The sequence below is a fragment of the Setaria viridis genome, chromosome 7 (assembly GCF_005286985.2).
Source record: "Setaria viridis chromosome 7, Setaria_viridis_v4.0, whole genome shotgun sequence".
NCBI lineage: Eukaryota > Viridiplantae > Streptophyta > Magnoliopsida > Poales > Poaceae > Setaria > Setaria viridis.
The window spans coordinates 6,198,735-6,226,422 of record NC_048269.2 but is presented as its reverse complement, the minus strand read 5'-3'; the positions used below and the strand labels follow the sequence as shown (position 1 = coordinate 6,226,422).

The window sequence follows — 27,688 nt, the reverse complement described above, 5'->3', positions numbered from 1 at the left end:
TTGCTATGTTTTCTCTGATCATGAAGAACTAGCACTGACAGTTAGCTTAGATCCATTTCTTCAGCTTTTTGATTGAGTGATTATAATCATCCCATTTTGTTACATGTCTCCCTTTGTGTTCCTAAGTTCTTATGCCCTCTCTTAGTCTTTTTTTAAGTACAACTCTGACTTCTCCAATCTATCTTGAAGGTATCCTAACATCAGCAGCCAAAATGCAGCAATTTGCTTGGACATTCTGAAAGATCAGTGGAGCCTAGCCCTTACTTTAAAGACAACACTTCTTTCCCTTCAAGCTCTGCTTTCTTCTTCTGCACGTGATGATCCTCAGGATGCACGTGATGATCCTCAGGATGCTGTTGTTGCACAACAGGTCTGAACTGGTTGTTTCCGTTTATGGTTCTATTTTTAGTGCACCTATATATTTGACTTCACCATTTAAGCTATAGTTGGCTGAGAGTTAAATTGACATAGCCTGCCATTGGTGAATTCCCATGAAATAAGTCAGAATGTTTGTTTAACCATAAATATATTTATGTTCTTCTGCATAATTGCAGTTTTTCATCACCAAGAGTTCCAGATAAGAGGTTGAGTTTGAGCAACAGGTCATTCCATGAGTTTACAATTTGAAGTTATAGTGCACACATGATGGATTTAGTTTAAAATTTTTTCATGAACTTTTGCAGCTATATATTCTTAGGGGACCGAAGAGGATTTGTATCAGTGGAATTGGATATGAGTTGATTCTATAGGTTTGTAGGCTTGCAGCTTATCGTGGTTTGGTGGCTTTGGACAAATGAAATTTAGCAATGGACAAGCCCAGATGGGGTGTTCATTTTTTATACTACGTATACACATGAAATGTTTCTATGTTATGATTAAGACATATGCTATATGCTTAGTATTTCAGACATCCAGAAATAATGTTTACTAATCATGCCTCTGTGGATATTTTTATATGCACCAAGTTAAAGTAAAATCTAGAAACTTGAAAGCTTTCCACGGTACAGGGAGAATGTCTGTTTACACGATTCTATTATAACATTATAACCTAGATTACCTCCTTACTGTTGTTTAGTTTCAGATTAAAAAACATTGGCTAGGTCATTACACTATGTTTCTGGTAAGCTGGTGACCAATTTTGTAGATGCACACATGGTCGGAATCCATTTACACTTTACTGGATTACTATTTTCTACAAGGTAAAATAAGGGGTAAAAATGGAAATTGCAAGCTAAGATTATTAGCTTATGTATGTTTTTTTAGTTCCCTTGTAACAGAAGTGACAATGCAGTGAAGATTAGGTTTTCTACTCTAAGAAAAAGGAAGGACAAGGAAGAGGAGCTATACCAAGAGAAACTGGTGCACCATGTTCCAACACAAATGCAGATAGGGATTCTAACAGAAGTAGGATGCCTGGTCCATAGCACCATCCAAGATGCAAGCATGCATGGATGAATGCTCCTTGATGTCTCCCGGTGATGGCGGGCGCCCGATGAAGTTGGCTCATTGATACCCGTTAAGCAGATGAGGTATACATATTGCCATTTCCATTTAATTTCCACTTCGTGATTATCACTAATAAGTTTATAACAACTAGGGTGATGATGCAATCAGTTCTTTTCCCATCAAGTTGTGGTTTTGTAAGTCATGTTTTGAGCCAAGGGAAAGGTCTCCCAGAAAAGGAAGGAAATTATTCCTCAAAATGGTGCGCATGATGTCGATAAGTTGGACAATGTAACTGAGATGCTGGCCTACTCATCTTCTGGGGAAATCCAAATCCATCACGTTAACATGCTCGTGCTCCGGGTCGCAGATTGATCCACGTACACTTCATCTGTCCCGTGTACATTATCCCGACAATCTGCAGTCTGGAGAATCTCTTTGCCTTGTTCGAAATGCATTACACATGTTCCTAACCCTGCTGAATGAATGTGTGCTGCGCTCCATTGCTCATCCTCATTTTGATGCCATATAAATAACCAGATATATTTTGTCGAAGAATGGGCGCTGTAAATATTCTGCAGCAGCAAGTGTACATTAGTGGCCAGCTATATGATTGATTGGTTCATCGACTCACTTCTATGCTAAAAGTTGTGGTTTGGGAGCCTAGCTTCTCTGCAAATGACTAAAGTGCATTTGCATGGATCATGAAAAAACCGCACCCAGAAACATGGGAAATTTTGCAGAATGAGAATCTCTACTCTAAAAAAATCAAAGAAAATCAAAGAGTCGAAAAAACTTCCTACGTCACCTTTCCTTCGCTCGGTTCACCCGTCCGCTAGCACCTGCGTCCTCCGCGCTTCACGCTCCTCCCTCCAATGAAACGCACTTCAAAGCCACCGTGCGCGTTGTCCGTTGCGCCTCCTCCAGCCCCGTGCTTCACGCTCCACCCTCTGATGTTCCTCTCGCTCGCATACTCCTCCTCGCACGCCCTGCATCGCCGCCACCGCCCGCAATCCACCTCTCCTCGCCTCGCTCACCCTGCTTCGCCGCCGCCGCCGACGCCACTCCTTGGTCGCCCTGCACCACCGCTGCCACCACTCCTCGAGGTCTTCCGCCTGATAAATCTACCACCAATCCATTTCCTTCCATCAGATTCCCCTCCACCCCTCTTTTTCCCATGGAACCCCATCGTGCCGCCGCCGCCCCGTCATCTCGGCAGTCAGATCCAGCTCCGTGCTCGTCCAAGCCGACAACACCGCCCTACTAGGCCTCGTCCCACACCGGCAGCCCCACCTCGAGCAGGCGTCCCTCGGCACGTACGTCGCCTTTCCTCCGCTCGGTTCACCCGTCTGCTAGCACTTGCGTCCTCCGCGCTTCATGCTCCTCCCTCCGATGGAACACGCTTCGAAGCCACCGCGCGTGCCGTCCGCTGCACCTCCTCCAGCCCGAGCCAATGTCTTGTGATATAATTATTTTTATTATACAAGTTTCATATTTTTATTGTGCAAGTTTCATATTTTTATTGTTCCGTTCAATCCAATATCTTGCAATATAAATATAAAGTTGCCTGTAGCAACGCACGGGGCAGATCCTAATATATATATATATATATATATATATATATATATATATATATATATATATATATATATATTTCTCAGTAGCTAGCTTAATTCTGCGGCAAGATAAAAATTACCGTCCGACCGCGTCCTACCCGCTGACCGACCCGTCCATCCGTACTCCCCGCCAGGTCCATCGGCTCGCCCACCCATGGGTTGGCTCGCCCTAACAACTCGGCTCACACGCAATGGAGGAGCCCTCGTTGGCACCCCAAACTACGCCCGTCGCACACAGCGATGCATGCCCGACCACCACTCCGCACCTAGCCCGGACCGCTCGCGCTGCCACAGGAGGCCGCCGTTGCCGGGAAGCCGGAGCAGGCGGCGGCGCCCGCGGAAAATCCGGCTTGGCGGGAGAGGCGCGGGAGCCAAGCGCTGCTGCGTACTTCCACAATAAATCGAATCCAGGAGCTTCGCCAGGCCATCGTCTGCCATGTTCACCATCGGTTCATCGACAGAGGCCGCCATCCACGTGCCTTCATCCCTTCATGTGGTTCGGCCATCGATCTTTTCCACCGCTGTTCAACTTACTGATGCTGCACAGTATGTTAGCTTTGAACCGGCATTCCTGACGCTCGGCAAGCTCTCGATGGGAATCGCTGAAACACAGAAAAACTGAAAACTCAAGAACACTTGGAACTCGGAGGTTTTTGGTGCTGCGTAACTGACTGCAGCATTTTCTGTGTATTTCCTTTTATTCTGTGAATACAAAGAACAGGTCCACGTAGTGGCCAGGCGCACACCGCGTAGCGAGCACGTCCATCCCCGTGCCCACGATGCCGCTGAATCACCGGTCATCCTAGGGTCGTGCGCGAGCTATTCTCGCCACCCCTTCCTACACGCACGGCAGTCATAGGTTGGTGCTCGTGCGTATGCAATGTGGAAACAGAAACATGCAACGCTAACTAACTGACCGACTCATACGCTAGGATTACTAACAAATTCTCCTCCTAATTCTTGCGCATGGTCCGAATGTCGATGACACCGATCTTGGAACAAAGTTCACAGAAATGATCTCGTCCCAAAGCCTTCGTCAGAATGTCTGCCAGCTCTTCAACCGTCCCGATGGACTCAAGTGTCACCCTGTTCTCATCGATGCATTCTCGTATATAATGATACCTTACGTCTATATGCTTGCTGCGATCATGAAAAACTGGGTTCTTACTCAGTTGAATGGCAGACTCGCTGTCGATCTTCAGTGTGAAGGCCCTGCTCTTCTCTCCTTTGAACTCAGCAAGGAGCCGGGCCAACCAAACTCCCTGGCAGGCTGCAGTAGTGGCAGCGATGTACTCGGCTTCGCATGAGGATAAGGCCACCACTTTCTGCTTCTGAGACTGCCATGTGATGATGCTGGAACCGAGGAAGAAGAGAACACCCGTGGTGCTCTTCCTTGTATCAATGTCACCGGCCAAGTCACTGTCGCTGTAGCCAATGAGTCGTGCCTCCTTCTTCCTCTGATAGTAACAGACGAGGTGCAGGGTTCCTGCAATGTATCTCAGCACCCTTTTTACAGCCACCATGTGCTCTGTAGTCGGATTCTCCATGAACCGGCTAATATATCCCACCGAGTAAGCCAGGTCCGACCTTGAATTCACCAGGTAACGGAGGGATCCCACAATGCTCCTGTATTTTGTTGCATCAACTGGAGGAGCAGAACTGGACTTACTGAGCTTGAGCCGAGTCTCCATGGGGGTATAGCTTGAGTTGCATCCCATCAGTTCTGCGGCTTCAAGTATTTTTGCAGCATAGGTGCTTTGACAGACGGTGATGCCGCTCTCCATCTGCGTCACCTCCAGCCCGAGGTAGTAGCGCAGAAGCCCGAGGTCGCTCATCTTGAATGTTGCCTTCATCTCATCCTTGAAGGTGCTGATGTCGCGTGGATTCCCTCCGGTGATCACCAGGTCATCCACATAGACACCCACGATGAGGCGGCGTGCGCCCACACCGCGAAGGTAGATAGCATGTTCCGACGTGCTCCGCCGGAACCCAAGCTTAATCAGGGACTCGTCGAGCTTGGAGTACCAAGCTCGTGGGGCTTGACGGAGTCCGTAGAGAGCCTTAATCAGGTGGAGCACCTTCGTTTCTTGGCCCTTTAGCACAAACCCCGACGGCTGCTCGACGTAGACATCCTCCAGGAGCTCACCATTCAGAAAAGCGGACTTGATGTCCATATGGTGGACAGCCCACCCTTCACTTGCAGCGAGCGCCAGCAGCAACCTCACGGACTCCAGGCGTGCCACCGGGGTGAATACTTCGTCGAAGTCAATCCCTTGGCGCTGGACACCCCCTGGCAACGAGCCGAGCTTTGAACTTGGTGACGAGTCCGGCTTCATCCCGCTTCGTCTTGTAAACCCACTTGAGGCCGATCGGACGCACTCCTGGTGGTGGATCAACAAGCCTCCAAGTGTTGTTCGCTTCAATAGAGGTGAACTCATCAAGCATGGCGTGGCGCCAGTTCTCATGTTCCAGCGCCTCCGTGAACGATGCCGGCTCGGCCTTGCTTGCCAACAGCAGCTGCTCCTCCAGCTCCCGTGCAACGAAACCCGGCGGCGTGGCTGGCCCGAGCACATTGTCGATTTGGCGGTACCGGAGTGGGGCGTCGTCGTGGTGGTCCGCGTCCAGCAGCTGCAACGCGCCGGCACCTGGTGGTGACACGAACTCCACTGAGTCCGCGTCCTGTAGTGGGGGTGTGCCCGGCGTTGCGCTCCCAGTGCCTTGCACCGGTGAGGTGTGAGTCGACGATGCTCCAGGCGTCATGCTCCCTACATCATGCGCCGGCGAAGCGTGGGCTGATGACGCCGGCGAGGCCAAATGTGTAGCAGCAGCTCCAGCTGATGAAGTCGTGCTCGTTGCCGTTGTTGTGGTGGTCGATCCGGGCAGTGGCAAGTGTTCAACAGCAAAGTCATCCACCTCGTTGCTCTGCCCCTGGGTCCAGAGCCACTGCGCCGCCTCCTCGAACACCAGGTCACGGCTGACGTGCACGCGCCGGGTCACCGGGTCATACACCCGATACGCCTTGGAGCCAGGTTCATAGCCGACGAAGATGGTGCGCCTGCTCCTGTCGTCAAGCTTCTTCAAGTTTGGCTTTGTTACCTTCATGTGTGCAATGCAACCAAATGTGCGCAGGTGTTGAACTCCAGGGACGCTGCCAGTCCAGAGCTCATAGGGGGTCTTGCCGCCCACGCTCTTGGACGAGGATCGGTTGAGCAGATAGACGGCCGTGGTGACCGCCTCGCCCCAGAACTCACCTGGAAGCCCCTTTGCTTTCAGCATGCTCCGAGTAGTCCCAACCACGGACTAGTTACGGCGCTCGACGACGCCATTTTGTTGAGGGGAGTACGGTGCCGTCAACTCACGACGAAGTCCCAGCTCGGCGCAGTACTTCTCGAAGTCTTTCGCTAGGAATTCTCCTCCTCTGTCCATGCGGAGAGCACGAACCAGCTTGCCGGACTTGCGTTCCGCGGCTGCTTGGATGCGCTTGATTGCCGCGGGGAAGCAGAGACAACCACATGTACCGGGAGTAGTCATCTACGAGTAGGAGAAAATACCGATTTCCACTCGGTGTCGGCGGCATGATAGGTCCGCAAAGGTCGCCGTGTAGTAGTTGCAACGCCTCCGATGAGCGCCCAAGGGCACGCTGCGGAAACGGGGACCGCCAGTGCTTGCCGGCCAGGCAGGCTTCGCACACCTGCTCCACCTGGGTGAGTAGAGGCACGCCGCGGACAAGGCCATCCCTGCCCATCTTGCGCAGTGCGGCGAAATGGAGGTGGCCGAAGCGGGCGTGCCATACCCACGCCTCCTCATCGCCCTGCGCCGCCAGGCAGACCGGCCGTGCGATGTCAACGTCGAGCACGTAGAGCCGGCCTGGGTTGCGGTGGATCTTGGCAAGGAGACGCCGCTCCTCGTCACGAACCCGCATCACGCCATCTTCCACCATTACTTGGTACCTGTTCTCGTCGAGCTGGCCGACGGAGATGATGTTAGCGGTAAGACGGGGCAGGTAGTAGACATTGGTGATGGCGCGGTGCTCACCGTTCTTGCAAGATAGCAGGACGGTGCCGATCCCCTCGATGCGGGCGATGGAGCCGTCCCTGAACCGAACGGATCCGGTGACACCGGCGTCGAGGCTGGAGAATGCTGCCCATGCCCCGGACATGTGGTTCGATGCGCCCGTGTCCAAGACCCATTGCTTCGGGTCCCGGTCGCCGGATTCGTCGAAGGCGGTGAACACCTTGCTCTCAGTGAAGTGGAGCTGGCGGTCATGGCGAATCGGCAGCAGGATCGTCGTTTCCGTCTCCGGCGGCGGCGGCTCGATTTGGGGAAAATTCCCCTCCTCCTACTCACTGCTCACCGCAAGAAGTAGAGTGGGCTCATCATCCTGGGTCACATGGACCTGCTCCTGCCTCTTCTTGCTTCGACAGTCCTTGGCCCAATGGCCTTTCTTCTCGCAGAACTTGCACGCGTCGTCGGGGTTGACTTGGCCCGGGTTCGAGCTGGCCCGAGGATCGCTGCCGCTGCCCATGCCACGACCGCGGCCTCTTCCCCGACGTTTGCCACGGCCGCCGGAGCTCGATCCACCGCGGCCGGAGTTCTTTTCCCGCTTCTTGTAGCGCTCTAGCCACTGCTCCTCCGTGAGCAGAAGTTTGCCGGTGACCTCTTGGGCCAGTGACGGTTCGTCGTTGGTCGCCGCTTTGAGCCGTCCAGTGACCTCCTCAACGGTGAGCTTGTCGTTGTCAAGGAGAGTTTCAATGGAAATCACGAGCTGCTTGTACCTTGGTCGAGCGACGCAGAGATACTTGGCTACTACCTTCGATTCTGGCTCCGGGTCGCCGAGAATCGCCAGGCGTTGCACGATGTTGGAGAGGCGCAGAGCAAAGTCCTCGACGGACTCGCCGTCGTGGAACGTGATCTGCTCATACTCAGCATGGAGACTTTGCGCCGTCGACTTCCTCACGCGCTCATCGCCGATGCGCATGGAACGGATTGCCTCCCACGCCTCCTTGGCTGACGGCTTGGTTGCCAGGGTGGGAACCATCTCCAGGGGCACGCCGGAGCAGATTGCATCCAGCGCGGTTCGGTCATCGTGGAACTCAGCGTCACCTATTTCGACGATGTGCCACAAGCAACGCGCCTGTAGCTTCAGTTTCATCAACAACGACCATGAATCGTAGTTGGTCTTGGTGAGTTGCGGCCAGTTGCCGGACCCGCCAGCGTTGCAGATCACGCGCTCGATCACGACCTTGCGTGGGCGGCGTGTTTGTGAACGGCGGGCGTTGCGGGTCCGCGAACGGCGCGACGGCAAGCGGCTTGGAGACGACGTGCGCGGTGGAGGTTTGCTGCTGGAGCCGCTGCCCTTCTCCTTCGTGCTTGCTGGCGGTGGTGAAGCTTTCTCGCCGGACCTACTGACCTTCTGCTTTCTGGCCGTCGGCGTCAGCGAACGGCCTTGAACCTTCGGTGACGTCATGGCGGCACGCTAGGCCCTCTCTCACGGCTCTGATGCCAATTGTTAGCTTTGAACCGGCGTTCCTGACGCTCGGCAAGCTCTCGATGGGAATTGCTGAAACACAGAAAAACTGAAAACTCAAGAACACTTGGAACTTGGAGGTTTTTGGTGCTGCGTAACTGACTGCAGCATTTTCTGTGTATTTCCTTTTATTCTGTGAATACAAAGAACAGGTCTACGCAGTGGCCAGGCGCGCACCGCGTAGCGAGCACGTCCATCCCCGTGCCCACGATGCCGCTGAATCACCGGTCATCCTAGGGTCGTGCGCGAGCTATTCTCGCCACCCCTTCCTACGCGCACGGCAGTCACAGGTTGGTGCTCGTGCGTATGCAATGTGGAAACAGAAACATGCAACGCTAACTAACTGACCGACTCATGCGCTAGGATTACTAACACAGTAGGACTCCCTCTACCTTCCCCTGATTGATTGGGCGTCTATGCAGTAGATCAGGAGGTTGCGTTTTGCATGTCTGCTAGGTGTTTGCTAAAATGACAGTATGTTATGTTCTTGGCGATGATTGAATTGTCATATCACTTCCACGAATCTTGGTTGCTGGATTGGTAGAATGACAAGACTTCAAGAGTGTCACAGCACATCCACGTTTCTCGTTTCTCTACAATTTTCAGAGAAAGCATAGCCATAAGAACATCATGACCTTCTGTAGTTGTTGCTGTGGACAGTGCTACAAATAAAGGAGGGACATCTAGCAGGCCACCGCAAGGGCCGCAAGTGCCGGTCAGGCCTAATTTATTCTGTGTACAGTATGTCTAATTTAATGCTAATGCACTTTTTATTCAGTCATATGAATCTTCTTTTGCTCTTGATTTTGACATGCCAAAGTGTGGAGAACTGTTCATAGATCATCTCAAGAAGAAGCTAGAGGGAAAGAATATGATTCAGAACAACAATGAGGTGCAGAGTTTCGCCGGCCAAGATAATGTTCTGTCGACCAGCAATGCAGAGCTTTGCCCTGTTTGCAATATTGTTCAGAAAGCATAGATACATTGTACATTGCAGTCATAAATTTGTTTCTGATTGGAATGATTATGCCTCTTCTTTGTCAAGGTATCGTGTAACATTGGGAGTTCCTGTTGTAGCCAAATATACTTTTCAATGATAGATCACTCTTATAGTAAATTAAAAGGCAGCATAGTACAAATTCTCCTAATTTACTAGACCTTCATTGACCCAGCACCGTAGTAAATTTACTACTTTTCTGAACTATGTTGATTTCACCAGTTTATACAGTTGTGATTGATTTATCTGGCTTTGGGTTCTAAATTGCATGAAATTGAATTTTCAATTATGTTGGAACCTGAATGTTAAAGTAAATCCATGGATTCATGTTAAAATACTTATCAGTCTTTCTCATAAATCATAGTCAGTATTTGATGTCAATCATTATTGTGGTACAGAACTTTTACATATAAAGTATGTGGTAAATTAGCCATATTTTTTACTAGTATTTATAGAGTTCTGGTTGTTTTTATCTGGTAATAAATATTTTGAATTATGATGGAACTTGGTCAGTGTTATAGTAAATTCATGGATTCATGTTAATATGAATTATGTTTCTTGTTAATCACTGTCAGAAAGTTACGTCAACCAATGTGGTGTTACTGTAATTTTGGCAGACAAATTATGTAGTGCATTTCTGTTGGTCAGCTTATTTCCTTCTATTTAAAATGTGGTGCATTTTAAGTACTACAGGCTGACTGACATTTTGAACATTGGTGATCAAATTGTATTATCATAATGCGAATGCATAATTTTCTTGTTTTTGGTAAATGCCTTTGTAGTAAATGAATGATCCAATCTGGTAATTTGATGGTGCCATTGTGGTAACCCATAAGTTCTGGTACTTTACTGAAGGCATTGTAGCATATTTGATTCTAGTTAATTCGGCCTCATTTTATAGTAACTGATCACGCCATATGGATAGATGCCTTTGTGGTCTTACTGTGCCTTTCTATAGAGCAAAACCAAATTTCTTACACTGCTCTTCTGGTAATTTCGGGTCTTCCTGACCCTTAATTCTGGTAAATTGTGGTTCTCGTAAATCATATACATCGTAATGATGGCAACTATCGGTGTGTATGGTAATTTTGTCTGACAATACTGGATATCAAGAAAAAAGTGTTTGTTCAGATCACTAGACATCTAGTGACCCTTCAGAATTGTAAATACATCATACAATTTACTGGTATAATTTACTTTTTGCCACTATTACGGAGTGAATATCAGCCCATTTGCCCTGCTAGATTACCCCACTCGTCAGTTACAAAATGGATCGGACCATCCGTGAGAGGGTACCAGATAGTTAGACCTAATTTAGTACTTTTTTTTTCAGGACATCAGGCTGGCAAATGCAGGGAGACTTCAATTTGACCACCAGCTTCCAGTAATCTGGAGATTCTGATGCCACAGCACAATCGACGTCAGGTCCAGAATAGAAGAAATGCTCCAGACATGATGAGACTGCACCGGAGATGTTGTCTGCAAAGCCATTTGAGAAGCCCAACCAAAGTGATAATGATGACTGAATGTATGCAACAAACCGTGCCTCAGGTTAGGTAATCCGAGCTGTTCTTTGCGCAGCAAAGAAGTACACTGGCTTTGATGGTCTTCAATACTGATGTTTGGTGTCAAAATAAATACAAAGACATACTGTCTTATTTGTAGTACTTTTGATTTGTTTGTTTTTCGACAGACAAATGTATTTGTGTTATCTGTAAAAATACTCATCAGGGTGCCATGCTTAATCTCATTTTGTGGCTTTGTTATGTCCTCATTTTTCTATTGTAGTAATCCCACTGTATAAAATCCGGTACATATCTGAAGGCATTGTTGTAATTATGAGCATTATTAATTTTTTATGCAGAATATTGTTGCCAATTAAAATATGAATTCTTTTTTTTTCTCAAATACTCTGGTTTGTGCAAACAAGGAACAATATGTAAAGCGAGGCAATCTTGTGATGTCCTATAACGCCCAATTTTAGTGCCCCTCCGCCCTCATCATAGTAACTGATTCCCCAAAGCATATTTGAATGGTAACTCTACATACTAATTACTATCTCAATCCATTTGAATTATCATAAATAGTTCGTGGTAAGTCCACTCATCATTATAGTTATTTGGTTCCACGGAATACAAAGGACCCAAATTGCAGTAACCAGTAACTTCTGATTCTAAATACCGTATCGACCCATTTGAATTATGGTACTTTGCTTAGGGTAAATTGATCACATCACTGTAGTGATCTGTTTTCTCGGAACGTCATTAATTCACATTGTGGTAAATCACCATCCTAATAACCCCACCTCATCGTCTAATAGCATTTGATTTATCATATTAGTTTATGATAATCTCGTCATTGTAGTAACAGGTTCCTCGCAATATGAGAATGTCCTGTCGCATAGAGCACGAGGTACTGTTAACATATTGTACATCTATAAGTTATACGAAAAAAATTCCAACTTTCAAACTTTGGATCTAAATAATAAAATAAAGAAAAGCTACTACAATGTATCACAACACATGCTTCTTCTTTAGTTTCTCGTACATGACAGGACTAGTGCTACTTCAGTTTCTTGTAAATGCTTGTGCAAATGCCCCATCCTAACAAGCTACCTAGAGAAAAGTCCAGTATCATACACCGCTTTATCGACAAAAATTATTAGAAAATAAAGTCGTACAAGCTGGAACACTGAGATCTACCGGAAACAATGCATGATTACTACCATTGTCCTCGGCGACTCCCCAGCTTGAACGGAGTCACTTCCAAGAAATTATCGCCGGCGCCGGGACAAGAACGCTGAGTTGCTCGGCCACCTGGGTCATTGTCGTCGCCGTGTGTCGATGATCGGACATCTGTGCCGGAGTTACGACATCTGCCGGAATTACCACCTGTGCGTCTTGGGCAACAGCAACATTGATTGTTAACACTGAGTTTCAAGCACAAGCAAATTACGATACCTGATGATGGTGCCGCAGGGCTTGCAGAAGCGGTCTGAATTGGCTGGCCATTCTATGGCTAGCATCGATTACGCTCTCCATGGAATAAGAATCGCAACAAAACGCGAGCTCAGGGGGCTGCACCTTTCAGGTGTTTGGTCTTGGAAAATTACAACTATATGGAAGATGCAGGAAAGGGAGGAGCGAGACATCCCCCGGTTATGGAATGGAGGGAACCCGCGCGCGATTTGCCGCTGATTACGGAGCATACGTAACGATGGAGGTTACTGCGGCGGCAATGCACCTGGACGCTCCGCTGGCTGGACCACGCCGTAGACTAATGACGCTAATGCAGAATTTATGTCGTATAATAATTATCTAGTTCGGCTCGTAACAACCGGGTCGCTCGTAACTTTATCGGGCCATCGGGGATGTCGCCACTAGGCTTGCGACAAGGACGGATGAGCCGCGAGGAAAAAATGGGAAACGCCGGAGATCGGACCAGCGCTGGCCGCATTCAACCTGGAACGATTTCACACAACAATGTACTCGACCTACTAAATTGATGTGTCCATTCTTTTATGTCGTAATTTACTATAAATCGATTGTACTATAATTTGGACTAGGAGTTACCACAATTATTTAGTGTCAAGATATTTTTTGGTAAATTATGGTACAATCGATTTATAGTAAATTACGACATATACAGAATAAGCTATGTATAAATTGGCTGTATGTTTGGAATCACTTTGGGTCCTTTTTGATTGCTATGAATTGGATCCTCACAGGGATAAAGGAAGGGAGCGACATTATACATAGCTTTCTGATAAATGATTGCAAATAAATAAATCGATACAAGGGTGTAAAAAAATTCATGTATACACAGCTGGTACCATAAAACCAAAAATAATCAACCATACATGAGGCGAAGCTTAACAGATCATAAAGACACATAAGGTAGTCGTTATTGACAGAGACACTGCCTGTAGCATAATAAGCTGATCATCACGTAGATGGAAGCATGCAAACCTGCATAAACAATACTTGCAGTTACAACAATGCACATTGGAATTGGAACATAAATAATTTTAAAATATTTAAAATAACACAGCTTAAATCTCCAAGACATCACTATAGACAATGTTCTTTGTTCCTCTTCCAGTGGCGTCCATATCCTTGTTCTTTCTAGCAAGAACCCATATCGTCTCACGAGAAACACCTCTAGATAGTGCAACGTACAACTGTCCATGTGCAAAGACAGGCTTGGGGAGTCAGATACCAACATTGGGTATTGTGTGGCCTTGGGCTTTGTTAATTGTCATGGCGAAGCTCAAGCGGACAACGTACAACTATCCATGTGCAAAGACAGGCTTGGGGAGTCAGATACCAACATTGAGTATTATGTGGCCCTGCGCTTTGTTAATTGTCATGGCGAAGCTCAAGCGGACAGGAAATTGCTTGTGCTTGAACTTGAAGGGAAGAGATAAATCTTCTGAAGGTGACATTGGTATCCTTGTTATGAATACCCTCTTTCCTGCATGTTGTCCATTGACAATCTCAGCATCAATAGAATTTTTCTGGAATTCTCTAACGATCAGTCGGGTGCCATTACAGAGCTGTTGTGAGGATCTAGATTACGTAGAAGGATAATAGGATAATTCTTCTTTATCGTCAGCTTGTGTCAAGGCAACCTGTTTGGTGTTATTGAATTCAGAAAATCAAGGGATAATTATTCTGCGTGTCTTCCTCTGCTGAATCAAAGCTGTAATACACCAGCTTAGTACCTAGAAACCTATCAATCATCAGTGCATTGACCGCAGCAACGTGCTCGTTCCTAGTTGAAAGGATAGCATGCTTGCGCATGTACGATGTTGATCTACAATTATCGGCTAGGTCCGGGAATACACGGTCAATAAGCGTATCTATACAAATATCTTCCAAAGGGCTATCAATATAAATGTTATCAGGCAACAGCACATACTCGTCGCCAAATGTTTCCTCAGTGCCATTACCGATCCTCAATAGATAATCTGCAAAGCACGTGTCGAACTGTGCTCTCATGTTTTGAGTTAGCTGGATGCGCCGAACACGTTCCCATATGTATGACTCGAGCAAAGTAGCATCAGTTATCTGTGCTCTTGTACCATGGGCCACGATAGGAAGAACCTATCTAAAGTCGCCTCCAAACAACATGACCTTACCGCCAAATGGTTGCGTGCAATCCATTATATCGTGCAATGACTTATCTAGCACCTTAACGCATTGTCTCTTGGTCATTGCGACCTCATCCCAAATAATGAGAGATGCTCTCCTAAGCAATTCAGCTGTACCACTCTGCTTTGTAAAACTACACATAGTGCTATCGTCGAGCTTGATTGGAATCTTAAACCTAGAGTGGGTAGTGCGTCCACCAGGCATGATGGATGCTGCTATACTAGAGGTTGCAGTAGCAATGGCGATAAGGTCCAAAGAGCGGACTTTTGCAAGCAATACTTTATATAGATATGTCTTACCGGTGCCACCAGGACCATCCACAAAAAACTTGACCCTTGCCCTTCATAACATGGTCACATATCTCCGCGAAACCAGCCCTCTGCTCTGCATTTAGTGTATCTATGATCACCAGGTGTTCCTCTTCGCAATTGAGATTTTGCTCCTCAGTGAGTTCTCTGTAGTGGTCTCTAGTACGTAGTTCATCTGCACACAAGGAAAATATGGAATGTTATAGGAAAGATTTAACCAATAGCCAATTATAACCATATTTTGATAACAATCTTACCTGAATCATGCGGCTCTGGAAGACCATAGTGTCTGATATCTTTTCCCATGAATTTTAGATGAAATGATATATCACGTAGTACTAACTGCTCTACGATAGTGTTGTTGTCATTAGTACGACGGAAATCCTCAGCCAATGATTCATAATGCTTGTCCCAAAGATGTCGTATGTTTGCGCACTCACAGAAAACCATAATAGTGGCAAAAAGCCTTCAGAGACAAAAAGGAAAGCTGACCATGGCGCATTCAGTTAGATAGTCATCTAATGACTTATTAGTGTCTACAAACCCCATCGCTTCTAGGACTGCCCTAAAAGTGTCATATGTAATACCACGCCATATTTTCAAGCTATCAAATGAGGTTGCACCCCTAACATGGTTCAACAGAAACGAAGGTAGTATCTATCACCTTCATTGGGATTTACATACACCAATCTACCAATCCGTAGCCTTTTTTTGCACCTCTAGATTTCTAGTATTTTCCAGACTTGTTCCACGTGAAGTACTCTGGAAACTCTTTGTACAGGCATTTGCGAGTCTTAGAACTTTGTTCGTTCATCTTGAAGTACTCAATTAGCATTGACCTTTGGGACTTAGCAAGGTCCACAACGTCTTGAAGATTATCTGTTGCCTTATACGCGACCATGTGGAAACCGGGAACGTGTACCTGCATCTGCAGGACAGGCGGCCACATTAAATACAACTTGAAACCAAACAACCTGTAAACCGCTTCTATAGTTGTAATCATTCTTGCATCACGGTACTGCTTGATCTCATTTATTACCCAGCGCATTTCCTTTTTCATCAACAGAGAACGAAGTTTGATCATAGCCTTTATATATGTATTTGTAAAGATATTTAACTGACTTGATGCTGCTACAAATCTCAATATTGATATGGCAGTTATACCTCACAAGAAGCACTGGATTATAAGGCACAACTCACCTATTATCCAATTCTTCTCCTCTAACCTTGACTTTCTACCCATCTTCCCTTCTTCTATATATTGGGTACGTGTCCTTGCCTTGTTCGGTCGTTTCACTAAACTGCCGAGGATACCGGAAATGACACTGACCGTCAACCATGCAAAGGCAATTTTTATTGAGGGTACCACAAGGACCATGCATCATGTGCTTAACAACAAGCTCATGCAACCACGGGTATTTGTTTGGATTAGGAATCTCCGCCGATATATACTTATCATAATCATCAGGGCTCTTTAACTTGCTTCCAGACTCCATAACCAAAAGAAAGTGCTCATGTGGAAGACCCCTCTTCTAGAACTCTATCACGTGTGCCCATGCAGCAACAGTACCAAGATGACCCTTTTTCATTAAGAAATCATGGAGATCCAGGAGCTTAGCATGGTAAACCCGCGCAACAACATCAGGACGGTCCTGTGGCATCTGTCCAGGCAACAACTCCGCCACAATTTCATCCCAATATGGATTGCATGTCATAGTCACAAAATAATCAAGCTTGCCATACCGTGTCACCAAAGTCGTAGCATCCATGAACCACAATTGAATATCACGATCACTCCCCTGAGGACAATCCTAAGCCCTACCTTGGAAGCATTAGCATCCCCAGTAGCAAGAGTGTCAAGAAGTCCCTGTTCAAAACGTATTATCCAAAAGTCTTTTATATATTCGAATAGCAGCACAAATGAAGACAAGTAATTAATTCAGACCTGGTAGAAATCTGCACGAATCAGAACTTGGTGTACCGGCTTCAAGTACCAGTCTAAGTGCATTGACTCGACTTTAACATACCAATCAACCAACAATTGTTGGAACAAATGTTCAGCATGAAAGAACACGTTGAACTGGCCTTCCCGTATCTGAAGCTTGTAACACTTGTACTCTCTCGCACTGACCCATTGGCGTGGACCTCTAGTTTTTAAGACGAATATAATAGAACACCATGATATATAAACAAATATTTCATGGTTCCAGTAAACTTATCTAATCTAAATTGTAAAAATGTTACCTAGCCCTTCCAAGTCGCCATACATATTTTCATCTGGATCACTTTCATGATCAAAACCTACAAAATCTATTATCTATTACACATTAAATAAATATTAAAATAGCGAGCAACATGAGGGTCTACAAAGTGGAATCTAAATGTTAAAAGATTAGAACGAGGTTAGAAGAGTAGCAATAATTTATTGTACCTTCATTTGTTCTCAAAATTCCACACGCATCATCTTCTTCTTTAGCAACATGAGAGTCTACAACGTTGGAATTTATAATATTATAATTTATAAATTTATAAATATAAATAAAACAAGGCAGTGATAAGTTGTCATATGAAAGGAATGGAATCATAATTAGTAATACCACGATTGGTCCGCTTCTTACATCTACCCACGCCTATCTGATCATCGTTTGCAGGTTCACCATTTTCACCATCAGATCCATCTATATCGCGAGAATAACTATCAATTTCCATGTGCCAGAAACAAAGAACTACATGATATAAGAAGTTCAACAAAGGTTAAATTGCCAAACCTTTTCTCTTGTGTTTTACATACTTCCGCTTCGGTTTTGAGGGTGGAGAAACTCTGTATTGTATCTAATTATCCTCCCAACCGGTCTCACCACCAAGAAAAAACAACGGATATGCTAATGGATCATAGCAACCGTGGTATGCCCTAATATAGTGTGCGTCATTCCTCTTCCCATGTATAACAATACTACGATCAAACCTTTGTTGTGGGTCATTTTCATCTAACCAGATAGCTGCAACCTGGTCCATTGCAGGTGCATTATACCTCCTCTGATCAACACCAATGCTGGTGTTCAGTTCATTAGTGTACTCCTGAACATTTTTAACAGTACCTAGACCTGTGAACAAGTGCACGCCACAAATTAAACTGAAGAAGAACTCCTCTTATTAAGCGAATCAAATTTTCATCAAGATTAGGTGACTCTTTACACGGTGAGCAATACTATCATCCTGTCGTAAAAGTAGAGCTACAAATGTCGTGGACCTTTACCACTTGGCGTGAGTGGATCAAGTTTATGGTAAAGCTACTCATGCGCCTTAAAACAATACACACCAGAACCCGTTGCATTTGGTAAATGCTGATCAATGGAAACCCCAAAGCTAGTGAAAGAGAAATGTGAGTTGAAGTACTGTATGTGTTTTCTAAAATATTTTGCATCCCTATCGGTTTGACTAGCAAACAACTAGCGCAGCTCGTGTGGCACTTTCGGGATATATATGTGGACCTTCCCTTGCCTGCAACAAAAAGAAGGACCTTCACCGGGGAATTTTTTCGCATTGCAAAACTTACAATTTTTTACATTCCTCAAAGCATGATGCTTTTTAGGAAGCTCCTTGTACACTACATCAAATGGGTCAGCAAGGTTGGAAGCCATTTCCAAATCTCTATAATACTTATAATGGATATCTGAAAAGGATGATAAATAACGTAAATTAAAATTATTAGGGTCGGGTAAGAGAAACATTCAGAAAAATATATTAGTAATTATATAACACGTACCTCGCTCATAAAATACTCTAGCTTCATCATATTCTAAAATCTCATCACCTAGTCTAGGATCCATCTGATCTAAATCATTTTCTAGGACAATGGAGAAGAAATTACACTGAATTAATTCTGGCTAGGCAATAATTATATAGATGTAGAGAATGGATGTCGTACATAGGTTTAAAATGTACCTTCCACACCATGCAAGGGATCATCTAGTTTCCATATCCCAAATGGATCTGGTTCATCAACTTGTGTATGCATATTATCAAGATCATTGAAAATAGGGTGCACAGTCATTGATGGCATTGACTGGACGTTCTCACCTGCAATTAAAACATGACCATATAAACGATGCAATGTTTGGAGATAACGTGAGGAGAGCACAACAGGCATGCATTAGGACCCTACTACTCGTGAAAGCGACATACCAATCAAAGAATCAAGACATGAGCTGGGGATCAAGGTTGATGCTTCGTTCCCTATGTGTTTCATGCATGCAACTGTATGAGGCCCATAGGAATAACGAACATGCGACACTAGAACAACTTGACCATAATATTTGCACACAGACGAACCAGGAGTATGAAAGACAATGTTGGGACGCAGATCGATCTTAAGGTGATGCTTTTCTCTCTGATTTGCCCATTTTAAATTTCTTTCTTCAGGTGATAACTGTCCATATTTCCTCTCTTTTTTTAGCCTATCCTTCTCCTTCTGATGATCCTCACGTGACATGATGCCTGAAGCGCCTGATAATAAATATGAAATATTTCACTATAATCCAGTACAAACCAAGGCACCGATATTGACTGTCGTGTTTACCTGTTCCTGATAATGATATTTCCAAAAAAGTCGATTCATCACACCCACGATCTACGGTTGCACTTCTCTCGTATGCATAAGTATCATTTCGATGGAGCCACTCGTCTTGATCATCCTCGTCACCATCGTTACTGTAGGGTTGAGATGGCGGACTAGAGGGGGGGTGAATAGTCCTTTCTAAAAAAAATCGTACCGGCTAACCGAAACAAATGCAGAATTAAACTTATCGGTCTAGCCAAGACTACACCCCTCTACCTATGACTTCAAACACCTAAACAATTAATAGATTATGCTACTAAGGTGCCGGGCTAGGAAGCTCACCTAAACAAGTCTAGGTTGCAAGGTCACACAAACTTAAGCACCTAGTACTTGAAGCACACAAGGGAGCTCCTACACAAACTAGTGAAGCAAAGCGCACAAAGCCTAAGCTCACTAGCAATGCTCAATAGCAAGGCTACACAAGACAAACTAGAGAGTTCTATTACTTAGCTATACAAACTAAGCAATGTAACTAGCAAGACTACACAAGCCAACTAGTTACTCAAGGGATCTACTTTTATGCTACACAAGCAAAAAGGTAATAAGCAAACTACACAAGCTAGCTAATTACAAGAGCAACAACACAAGATATATAAATATGAACAACAAGTAATGAGCTTGTGTAAGTAAAGAGCAAACCACCGAGAAGATGATGACATGGTTGACACGGTGATTTTCTCCCGAGGTTCACTTGGTTGCCACCAAGCTAGTCCCTGTTGTATCGGCTCACTCACTTGGAGGTTCACGTGCTAATTGGCATCACCCGCCTAGCCCACACGTGGGCACCACACAACCAACACAAGATGAGGGCACTCAACGACACGCTCTACTAGAGCTGCTCTTCACCACTCCGATGAGGTGAGCACAAAACCTTGCACAAGAATAGCCGGAGCAACTTCACAATCTCCTTGAAGTGCTCAACGGCTCCACAAGCTCCAAGCTGTCTAGGAGGTGGCAACCTCCAAGAGTAACAAGCACCACCAGCTTGCAACATAAACACCTAGTGCCACTCAATGCTATCTCTCAAAGCAACACACTAGAATCCCACTCACTTGCAATCGATTCACTCTTGCAAGCACAAGTGAGTTAGAGGGCTCCCAAGTCAAGCACAACCAAGGGAAACACATCCCCAAGGTGCTCAACCATCTCCAAGGGTCGGACACCCCTCTATATATAGACGGAGGGGACAAACTAGCCGTTTTTCCCTTTTTCCCGAGCTATAACGGCTCTCCCGGACCGTCCGGGGTCCAAGGACGGACCGATCGCCATTCTACAAAACTAGCCATTAGGTTCAAACACGTGCAAACTGGAGACTGACAGACCGTCCGCCATATAAGGGCCGGACCGTCCGCCCTACACAGACCATCTGCGGAAAACACTTTTTGGCTCGTTTTTTGAACTGCGGACCGTCTGCCACCCCAAGGGTAGACCGTCCGCTTCATAAAAGCAGCCTCTACCTCCGAAAAACACGTCTCTGTCTAGTTTATCGAACCGTCCGCCACCCCAGGGTCGGACCGTCCGCAGGTTTATTTTCAGCACAACAGAGGCTCGGTAAAACGGCTATAACTTTTAGCTCCGATATCCAAAATAGGTGATCTTGGACTCTATGGAAAGCTCATTCAGAGGGCTACACATCCTAACTGAATGCATGACTCCAAATTCATTGGATCAAAGCAGAAATGCAATCCAAGATCCACCACAAGCCATAACCATCAACCATTTCTTCAACCCCTTTGCAAATGTGCCAACTCCACAAGTGTACCACCTTATGTGCGAGAGAGTTAGCATTTTCACAAACATTTTTCAAAGGGTTTTCACTTGTTCTCACCACACCACTCGATCCTAGCAACATCGCAATGTTAGATTGCTCAAGTGGCACTAGATGACCGATATGCAAACAAGTTTGCCCCTCTTGATAGTACGGCCATCTATCCTAAACCCGATCATAAACTTCTCTACACACCTATGACCGGTGAAATAAAATGCCCTATAAATATACCTTTGCCTTGCGCATTCCATTTTATCTCCTCAAATGTTGATGCAACACATGCACCAACCATATCACAAATGATACGATCCACTTCATATCATCACGTGACCTTATTGGTTCATCGATCTTGACCTCACTCGCTCTTCACCGTTGCATTGGTCCATCGGTGCCAAGTCTTTCCCCAAGCATCCTGCCACGTGGTCCAGTGCTTCAAGGCCTCCGACTTTCCCTTCACACTTGCAACCGGTCCATCAAGCCAAGTCTTGTCTTGATCTTCTCCACATAGTCACATGACTCAATGTCATGTCTCATATGCAATGAGCTCCTTCATCATATAATTTCCTGTGGACTAATCACCTGTGCATGTCACTTAAACACATATTAGTTCACCTAGGTTGTCACTCAATTACCAAAACCAAACAAGGGCCTCTCAGTTACCTTCAACCAAAATACTTGACATAAAATAGAACAAAGCACACCTAGGTGTTTGCACGAAAAACAGACATCGAAAAAAAATAACCTGAGAACGGTGTTCCAATAGACATTTCGACTACAGATAGACAAACAATTTACAAAGAAGAATGGAATTTACACAACCTGGATAAGGAGTTGGGTTTGCCAATCCGGAAACGGCAGTGATTGAGGGGCTCTGTAAGGAAAGAATTGATTGATTGATCAACGATTGAGCAGCTCTGGAAAGAGTTGCGTTTGGCAATCCGGAAACAGCAGGACAACCTGCAATTATGAAATTCCAAGATTATACGCGATTAAACAAAGTGTACCCAGGTGTTTGCAAGAAAAAAGCACATCGGAAAAAGTAACCTCAGAACGGTGTTCCAGTAGATATTGTGACTACAGATAGACAAACAATTTACAAACAAGAATGGAATACATAAAAAGTCTTGAAAATACAGAACCTGGATCAGGAGTTGGCACACAACCTAGATCAAGAGTTGGGTTTGCCAATCCAGATACAGTAGTGATTGAGGGGCTCTGGAAGGAAACAATTGGTTGATTGATCAACGATTGCGCAGCTCTGGAAGGAGTTGCGTTTGCCAATCTGGAAACAACAGGACAACCTGCAATTATGAAATTCCAAGATTTAAGTAATTATACGTGATTAAGAAATGTAAACACTATAGATTATACTAGGATTCCATGTTCGTTTTGTCAAACCGGCTTCTGGTGTAATCACTACATATTGCTACAGACTGCCGTGATGAGAACCCTGATGTGGAAGATCTCCACGAGCATTTATAGCTGCTGCCAGTTTCTTAGCTTTTTTAGTGCATAATCTTGCCTCCGCTTTGCATTCATCTCAGCTCTCACCTCAGCGGGCAAGTTTGCATTGCTCTCACGTCATTTTTACCATTTAAGTTCCACCTCAGATATAGCATCACTGCCTGCATCTTAAACGAAACAAACAAGCTCAACCACATAAACATAAAGAGAAATGTAAAACAAGTTTCATCTTAATACCATTATTGTTGGAATCGTCAAATTGCCTCTTACTGCTGCGAGGTGCACGGCGAGATGTGGTGTTCGTAATGTCCTAAAACAAAATTTGATTGCTTATTGTAACAAATCTGCGATGACGACGCGGGTTAGAGAAAATATGTGAAGCATGCGCGGATTAGACAAACTATGTTCCATATACTCACCTACGTCTCACGACCTGGTAATGTAGACCTGACAACCTTGTGTGTTGCCAACAAGCCGTGCAGCAAAAACAATACATTGATCATGGCTTCCTGAACACGAGGCCATATCAGTATAAATTTATATAGGTACAACGATGATAGAAAAGAAACGCGTGTTGAGGAAACAATTCAAAAAAATTCAAAAAAGAAACGGGAAATTCAAAAATTCGTGATTAGGGGATCCGGAAGGAAACAATTGATTGAAAAACCACACGGTAGCTAGCGGGTAGTTATTAGTTTCCATACACACCACCACGCGGTTGCTGGCGGGTAGAAAAAAAGGCGCAGTGTAAAAAAATGGGTGTGGGCGGGATTTAGAACGGGGGATTACGAAATGAATCTCCCCCGTCCTAATCTTCTGTAGGGGACACTTGAACAGTGAACAATAGGCACTTCATGAGGGGTAATATCAATTATCTCTATTTTTCTTTTGATGTCTCAATTCTTTACTGTATAGATAGAAGATAGACAGCTACTCTCGTTGTGAAGGGAGAATAGTTTTTTTTTTCTTTTCCTTTGAACCATCCTCATCGTGCAAATTCCAATCGGGCGGCTACGGACTGTTCAACCTGAGCCTCGGTGGGACCCGAGCAAATCTGGTATCTCCCTCAAATCAGATCTCAACTCGAGTCCCAGCCAGCAAAACCAGCACCGGGATCCAAACCAAGAAATCCATCTCCGAGAATCAGCAGCTGCGGCGGCGGAGATGGGCGCGGAGTGCCGGTACGAGGTGGCGCAGGCGGCGTACGTCAAGCTCGCACTGCACGCGCTCAAGCACCCGTCCGCCCCCGTCAACGGCCTCCTCGTGGGCCGCCTCGTCGAGCCCTCCTCCACCCCAGCCGTCGTCTCCGTCGTCGACGCCGTGCCGCTGTCCCACCACCCGCAGCACCTGCCGCTGCTCCCCACGCTTGAGCTCGCGCTCACCCTAGTGGAGGACCACTTTGCAATCCAGGGCGATGGCCTCGCCGTCGTCGGGTACTACCACGCCAACCCGCGCCGCGACGACGCCGACCTCCCGCCCGTCGCCAAACGCGTCGGGGACCACATCTTCCGATACTTTCCCCGATCCGCCGTGCTGCTGGTGAGCACCGTTTCTTTCGCTCTTGCCATCTCTCGATCTGCGCGAATAGGAGGGGGCAGATCTCATCTTTCTTGTGTTGATTGATCAGGTCGATAACAAGAAGCTGGAGGAGGCTGTCCAGGGGAAGTCTCGCGAGCCTGTGGTTCAGGTACTTGTCAAATCTTGCACAATTTTGCCTTGAGACTTTCTAATTGGTACCGAGGTTTAGACTACTTTCTATGTTGATCCAACACGTTGTCTAGCTGAACAATTTTTCCTTTGAAATCGTACCACTTCAAGCTTATGGCTCGTCATAGGAAGGTTCCCAGAAATATTGGTTATCTTCCACTGAGATTTATGTAGAGTAGGAGTTGATTCGAGCAAGGTTTTAAAGGTAAATCTGATATCAGATAGACATATTTGTATTTCATTATAAACTAATATAAGGCTGTCTGTAATTAAACCAGCATTGCAGAACAATTAGTAGTGCTAATGTTAGTAATGGTGGTTTGTTCGTCTTTGCCTTGACCTAGAACTTTTTTGCATCCATGGGTTCATCATACGATGGCTGAACATCTTTCCTCTGAATTGGTATCACGTTCAAGGTTGTGTGGTTAAGACTTGAAGGTTCAAAAAGTTTGGAAACCTTCATTGGAGACTTGTTAGAGTAAGCTTATTTATGCAAGACCGAAAATATCATCATTTGAAAATAAAGGACTATTGCAATTGCAGAACTTTTATTCTTAACCACATCCACATGATATTGAAGATGGAAATAATATAACAGTAAATAAAGTTGTAGGCTTGTATATGCTCACAGGAATTTATGATTCCTTTTCGAAATTGGAATATTGGAGCAATCATAGGTTTTTACTTTAGGTCTCTGATTAAGGTTTGTTAGCATCTGTCTTTTATACATTCTACCAATTCAGGGATTGTGATAGTTTATTTTATTGCATATATCTCACGGTTTTCTGTGGTAGTTATATATATTACTGGTGACATCGCCACCAGAACTTCATTTGCTAGCAGAATTTCTTTTGTGTTGCTTGTTGGCATGCTAGTATTTGTTATTAGCATCTAAAAAATGAATTCACCACAGTGTTATTTTTGGGCTCTATTTGAACAAAAAATGCAACTAATTTTATACCTTGACTAACTTTCTTAGTTATCAACATATGAAGCAGAAAGTGTTTATCCTGATATGCCTACATTAGCAGCAAAGTAGATCAAAGACTTATGTAACGACTATAGGGGTGCCCCTCCATATTAGATGACTTAATATCTATGCAAAAGTGGAGTTGAACCACGGTTGCTAGATCTACTCTACAATGAGCTATCTAGCTAGGGTAGACCCTGCTACTCAATACTCATGTAGTTGTTATCAATTCTAATTTGCAGTATTGCCATGTGAAAATGGCAAGTTCTATTTTTTTAAAAAAATCGCATGTTTTGAGGAACTCTTTGTGGACTAACTTTAGATAAATTTCCGTAAGCAACATGATTTACAGTTTTGATTGAAACTACTTTGATAATGTATGATTTGTGGCCTGATGTTTATTTGTGTTTCATAGTTTACAGTACCAAAAATGGTGGTTCAGACTTCAGATATGGAAGATAATTGGCTTAATATCCTGACCATGCCCTAAATTACTTACAATAATAGCTAAAATGTCAATACTTCTATTGAAATAATATGCTTAGCTTGTTTCAATCTTGCATGGTTCGTGTATGCAGTTGTACACCAGGGATTCATCAAAAAGTTGGCGTCAGGCTGGATCTGATGGGAGCAGTCAGCTGGCTTTAAAAGAACCTTCTAGCAATGTTGTCCTAGCTGATCATGTTACAACAAAGAAATGGGAGAAACTTGCTGATTTCGACGACCACCTTGATGATATTAGCAAGTAAGTCAAATGTTTCCCTAAAAGCACTTGCAGGTTATGCCCAAAAAACATTAAAATGCTAACTTCAGGATCACAAAGCAGTTAATTGGATCATTTTTGGCCACGAGTGGATGTATTGTCCACATACCCTTTAGCCACACTTGTGGCTACAGGAGTCTGTGTTGTCGGTATGAAACTCACCAAATGCTCACCAATTTTTCATCAAACTCGCCAAGTGCATGCCAATCTTGCATCAAACTATCGTTTACATTATTGTTGTGCAATTCATGAAATCAACCTTTCCATTATGGATGCCATGTCAGATTGGCATCATATATGGTGGTGACCATAAGAAACTGGGGAAACAATAGTGGGAAACGAGCATTTGGACATCATGACTTATGTTGTGTTGCAACTTGCAAGAAATAAAAATTAGACATGAATGGCGGTTTACATATCTGGTTAAGAAAACATAAATAAGAAAAACATCATATATCTGATTTTAACACAAGTTTTTTTGTGTAAAAGTTTCTGCCTAGTTTGTGACGTTTTGTACATTACATCTATTATTTGCAGGGATTGGTTGAACCCAGGTCTCCTCGACTGAACTTTTATGATATGATCACTTCTATGCTTTATGGAACTTCTCTAGAAATGCTTGAAGCTGTATGGACTTAGCTCGGATTGCATTTTAATGTAAACAAGTGATTTTGTAACAATTATAGCCGTTCAAAATGCAAAGATCGACATTGCGATGATGTGTGAGCGTAGATTGATTATTTTGTCTTTCTCATTGATCCATGGGGAAGACCTCGAGAGTCGAGACAAGTGCCCGTCGAGGGAGCGATTTACTGCGATGGCTGCTCGTTGCTCATCTTTTTTCTATCCAAAAATATTCCTCACCGGTATTTAAAGCCGTGGGACTGGGAGTGATAACCCTAAGTGAACTGTTGATTGTGATTGCTACTCCTACTTGATCATCTTTGTTGAAAAATCCTTTCTCGACTTGTATCCAAAATTAAAAAAGAAAAGAAAAGGAGGAGATAACTTTCTCATCTTGTTTGAAAAACTAAGAAAAAAAAAAGAAAAAACTTTCTGATCCTTCACGACTTCGGCCTGCATAGCCAAAGCGCTGTCTGTATAAATCGACGCGACCACGCACTAGCTAAGCGCTCTATCACCGGATAGACTTGTTTGCCATGTCCTACCACCGTGGCTACTGGCTAGGTGAAATTGGAGTGGAACGCCGACGAAGCTGAAGCATGGCAGCAGCCTGCGAGTTGGGCTTGGGTCTGATTGCCTTCTTGCTGTGCAGGCTAAAACTGCACCTCCACATAGTTCATGTACTTCATTCTGTACTTCTGAACAACTCAATGGTTGTGCTGTTTTATCA

The 27,688-nt window shown here is 44.9% G+C and overlaps 1 protein-coding gene across 1 annotated transcript; it reads left to right on the top strand.

Moving 5' to 3' along the window:
* The first annotated feature begins 23,971 nt into the window (after positions 1-23,971).
* Positions 23,972-27,053, top strand: LOC117865199 (ER membrane protein complex subunit 8/9 homolog). The gene is made up of 4 exons (XM_034749339.2): positions 23,972-24,433; positions 24,522-24,581; positions 26,150-26,316; positions 26,872-27,053. Exons 1-4 carry the CDS (start codon positions 24,059-24,061, stop codon positions 26,900-26,902), a joined length of 633 nt encoding a protein of 210 aa, XP_034605230.1. The 5' UTR covers positions 23,972-24,058; the 3' UTR covers positions 26,903-27,053.
* The last annotated feature ends 635 nt before the right edge of the window (positions 27,054-27,688 follow it).

Coding starts and splice junctions, on each gene's coding strand:
- LOC117865199 (XM_034749339.2), top strand. CDS start 24,059: ATGGGCGCGGAGTGCCGGTACGAGGTGGCGCAGGCGGCGTACGTCAAG. Junction 24,582..26,149: donor CTCGCGAGCCTGTGGTTCAG/GTACTTGTCAAA, acceptor TCGTGTATGCAG/TTGTACACCAGGGATTCATC. Junction 26,317..26,871: donor CACCTTGATGATATTAGCAA/GTAAGTCAAATG, acceptor TATTATTTGCAG/GGATTGGTTGAACCCAGGTC.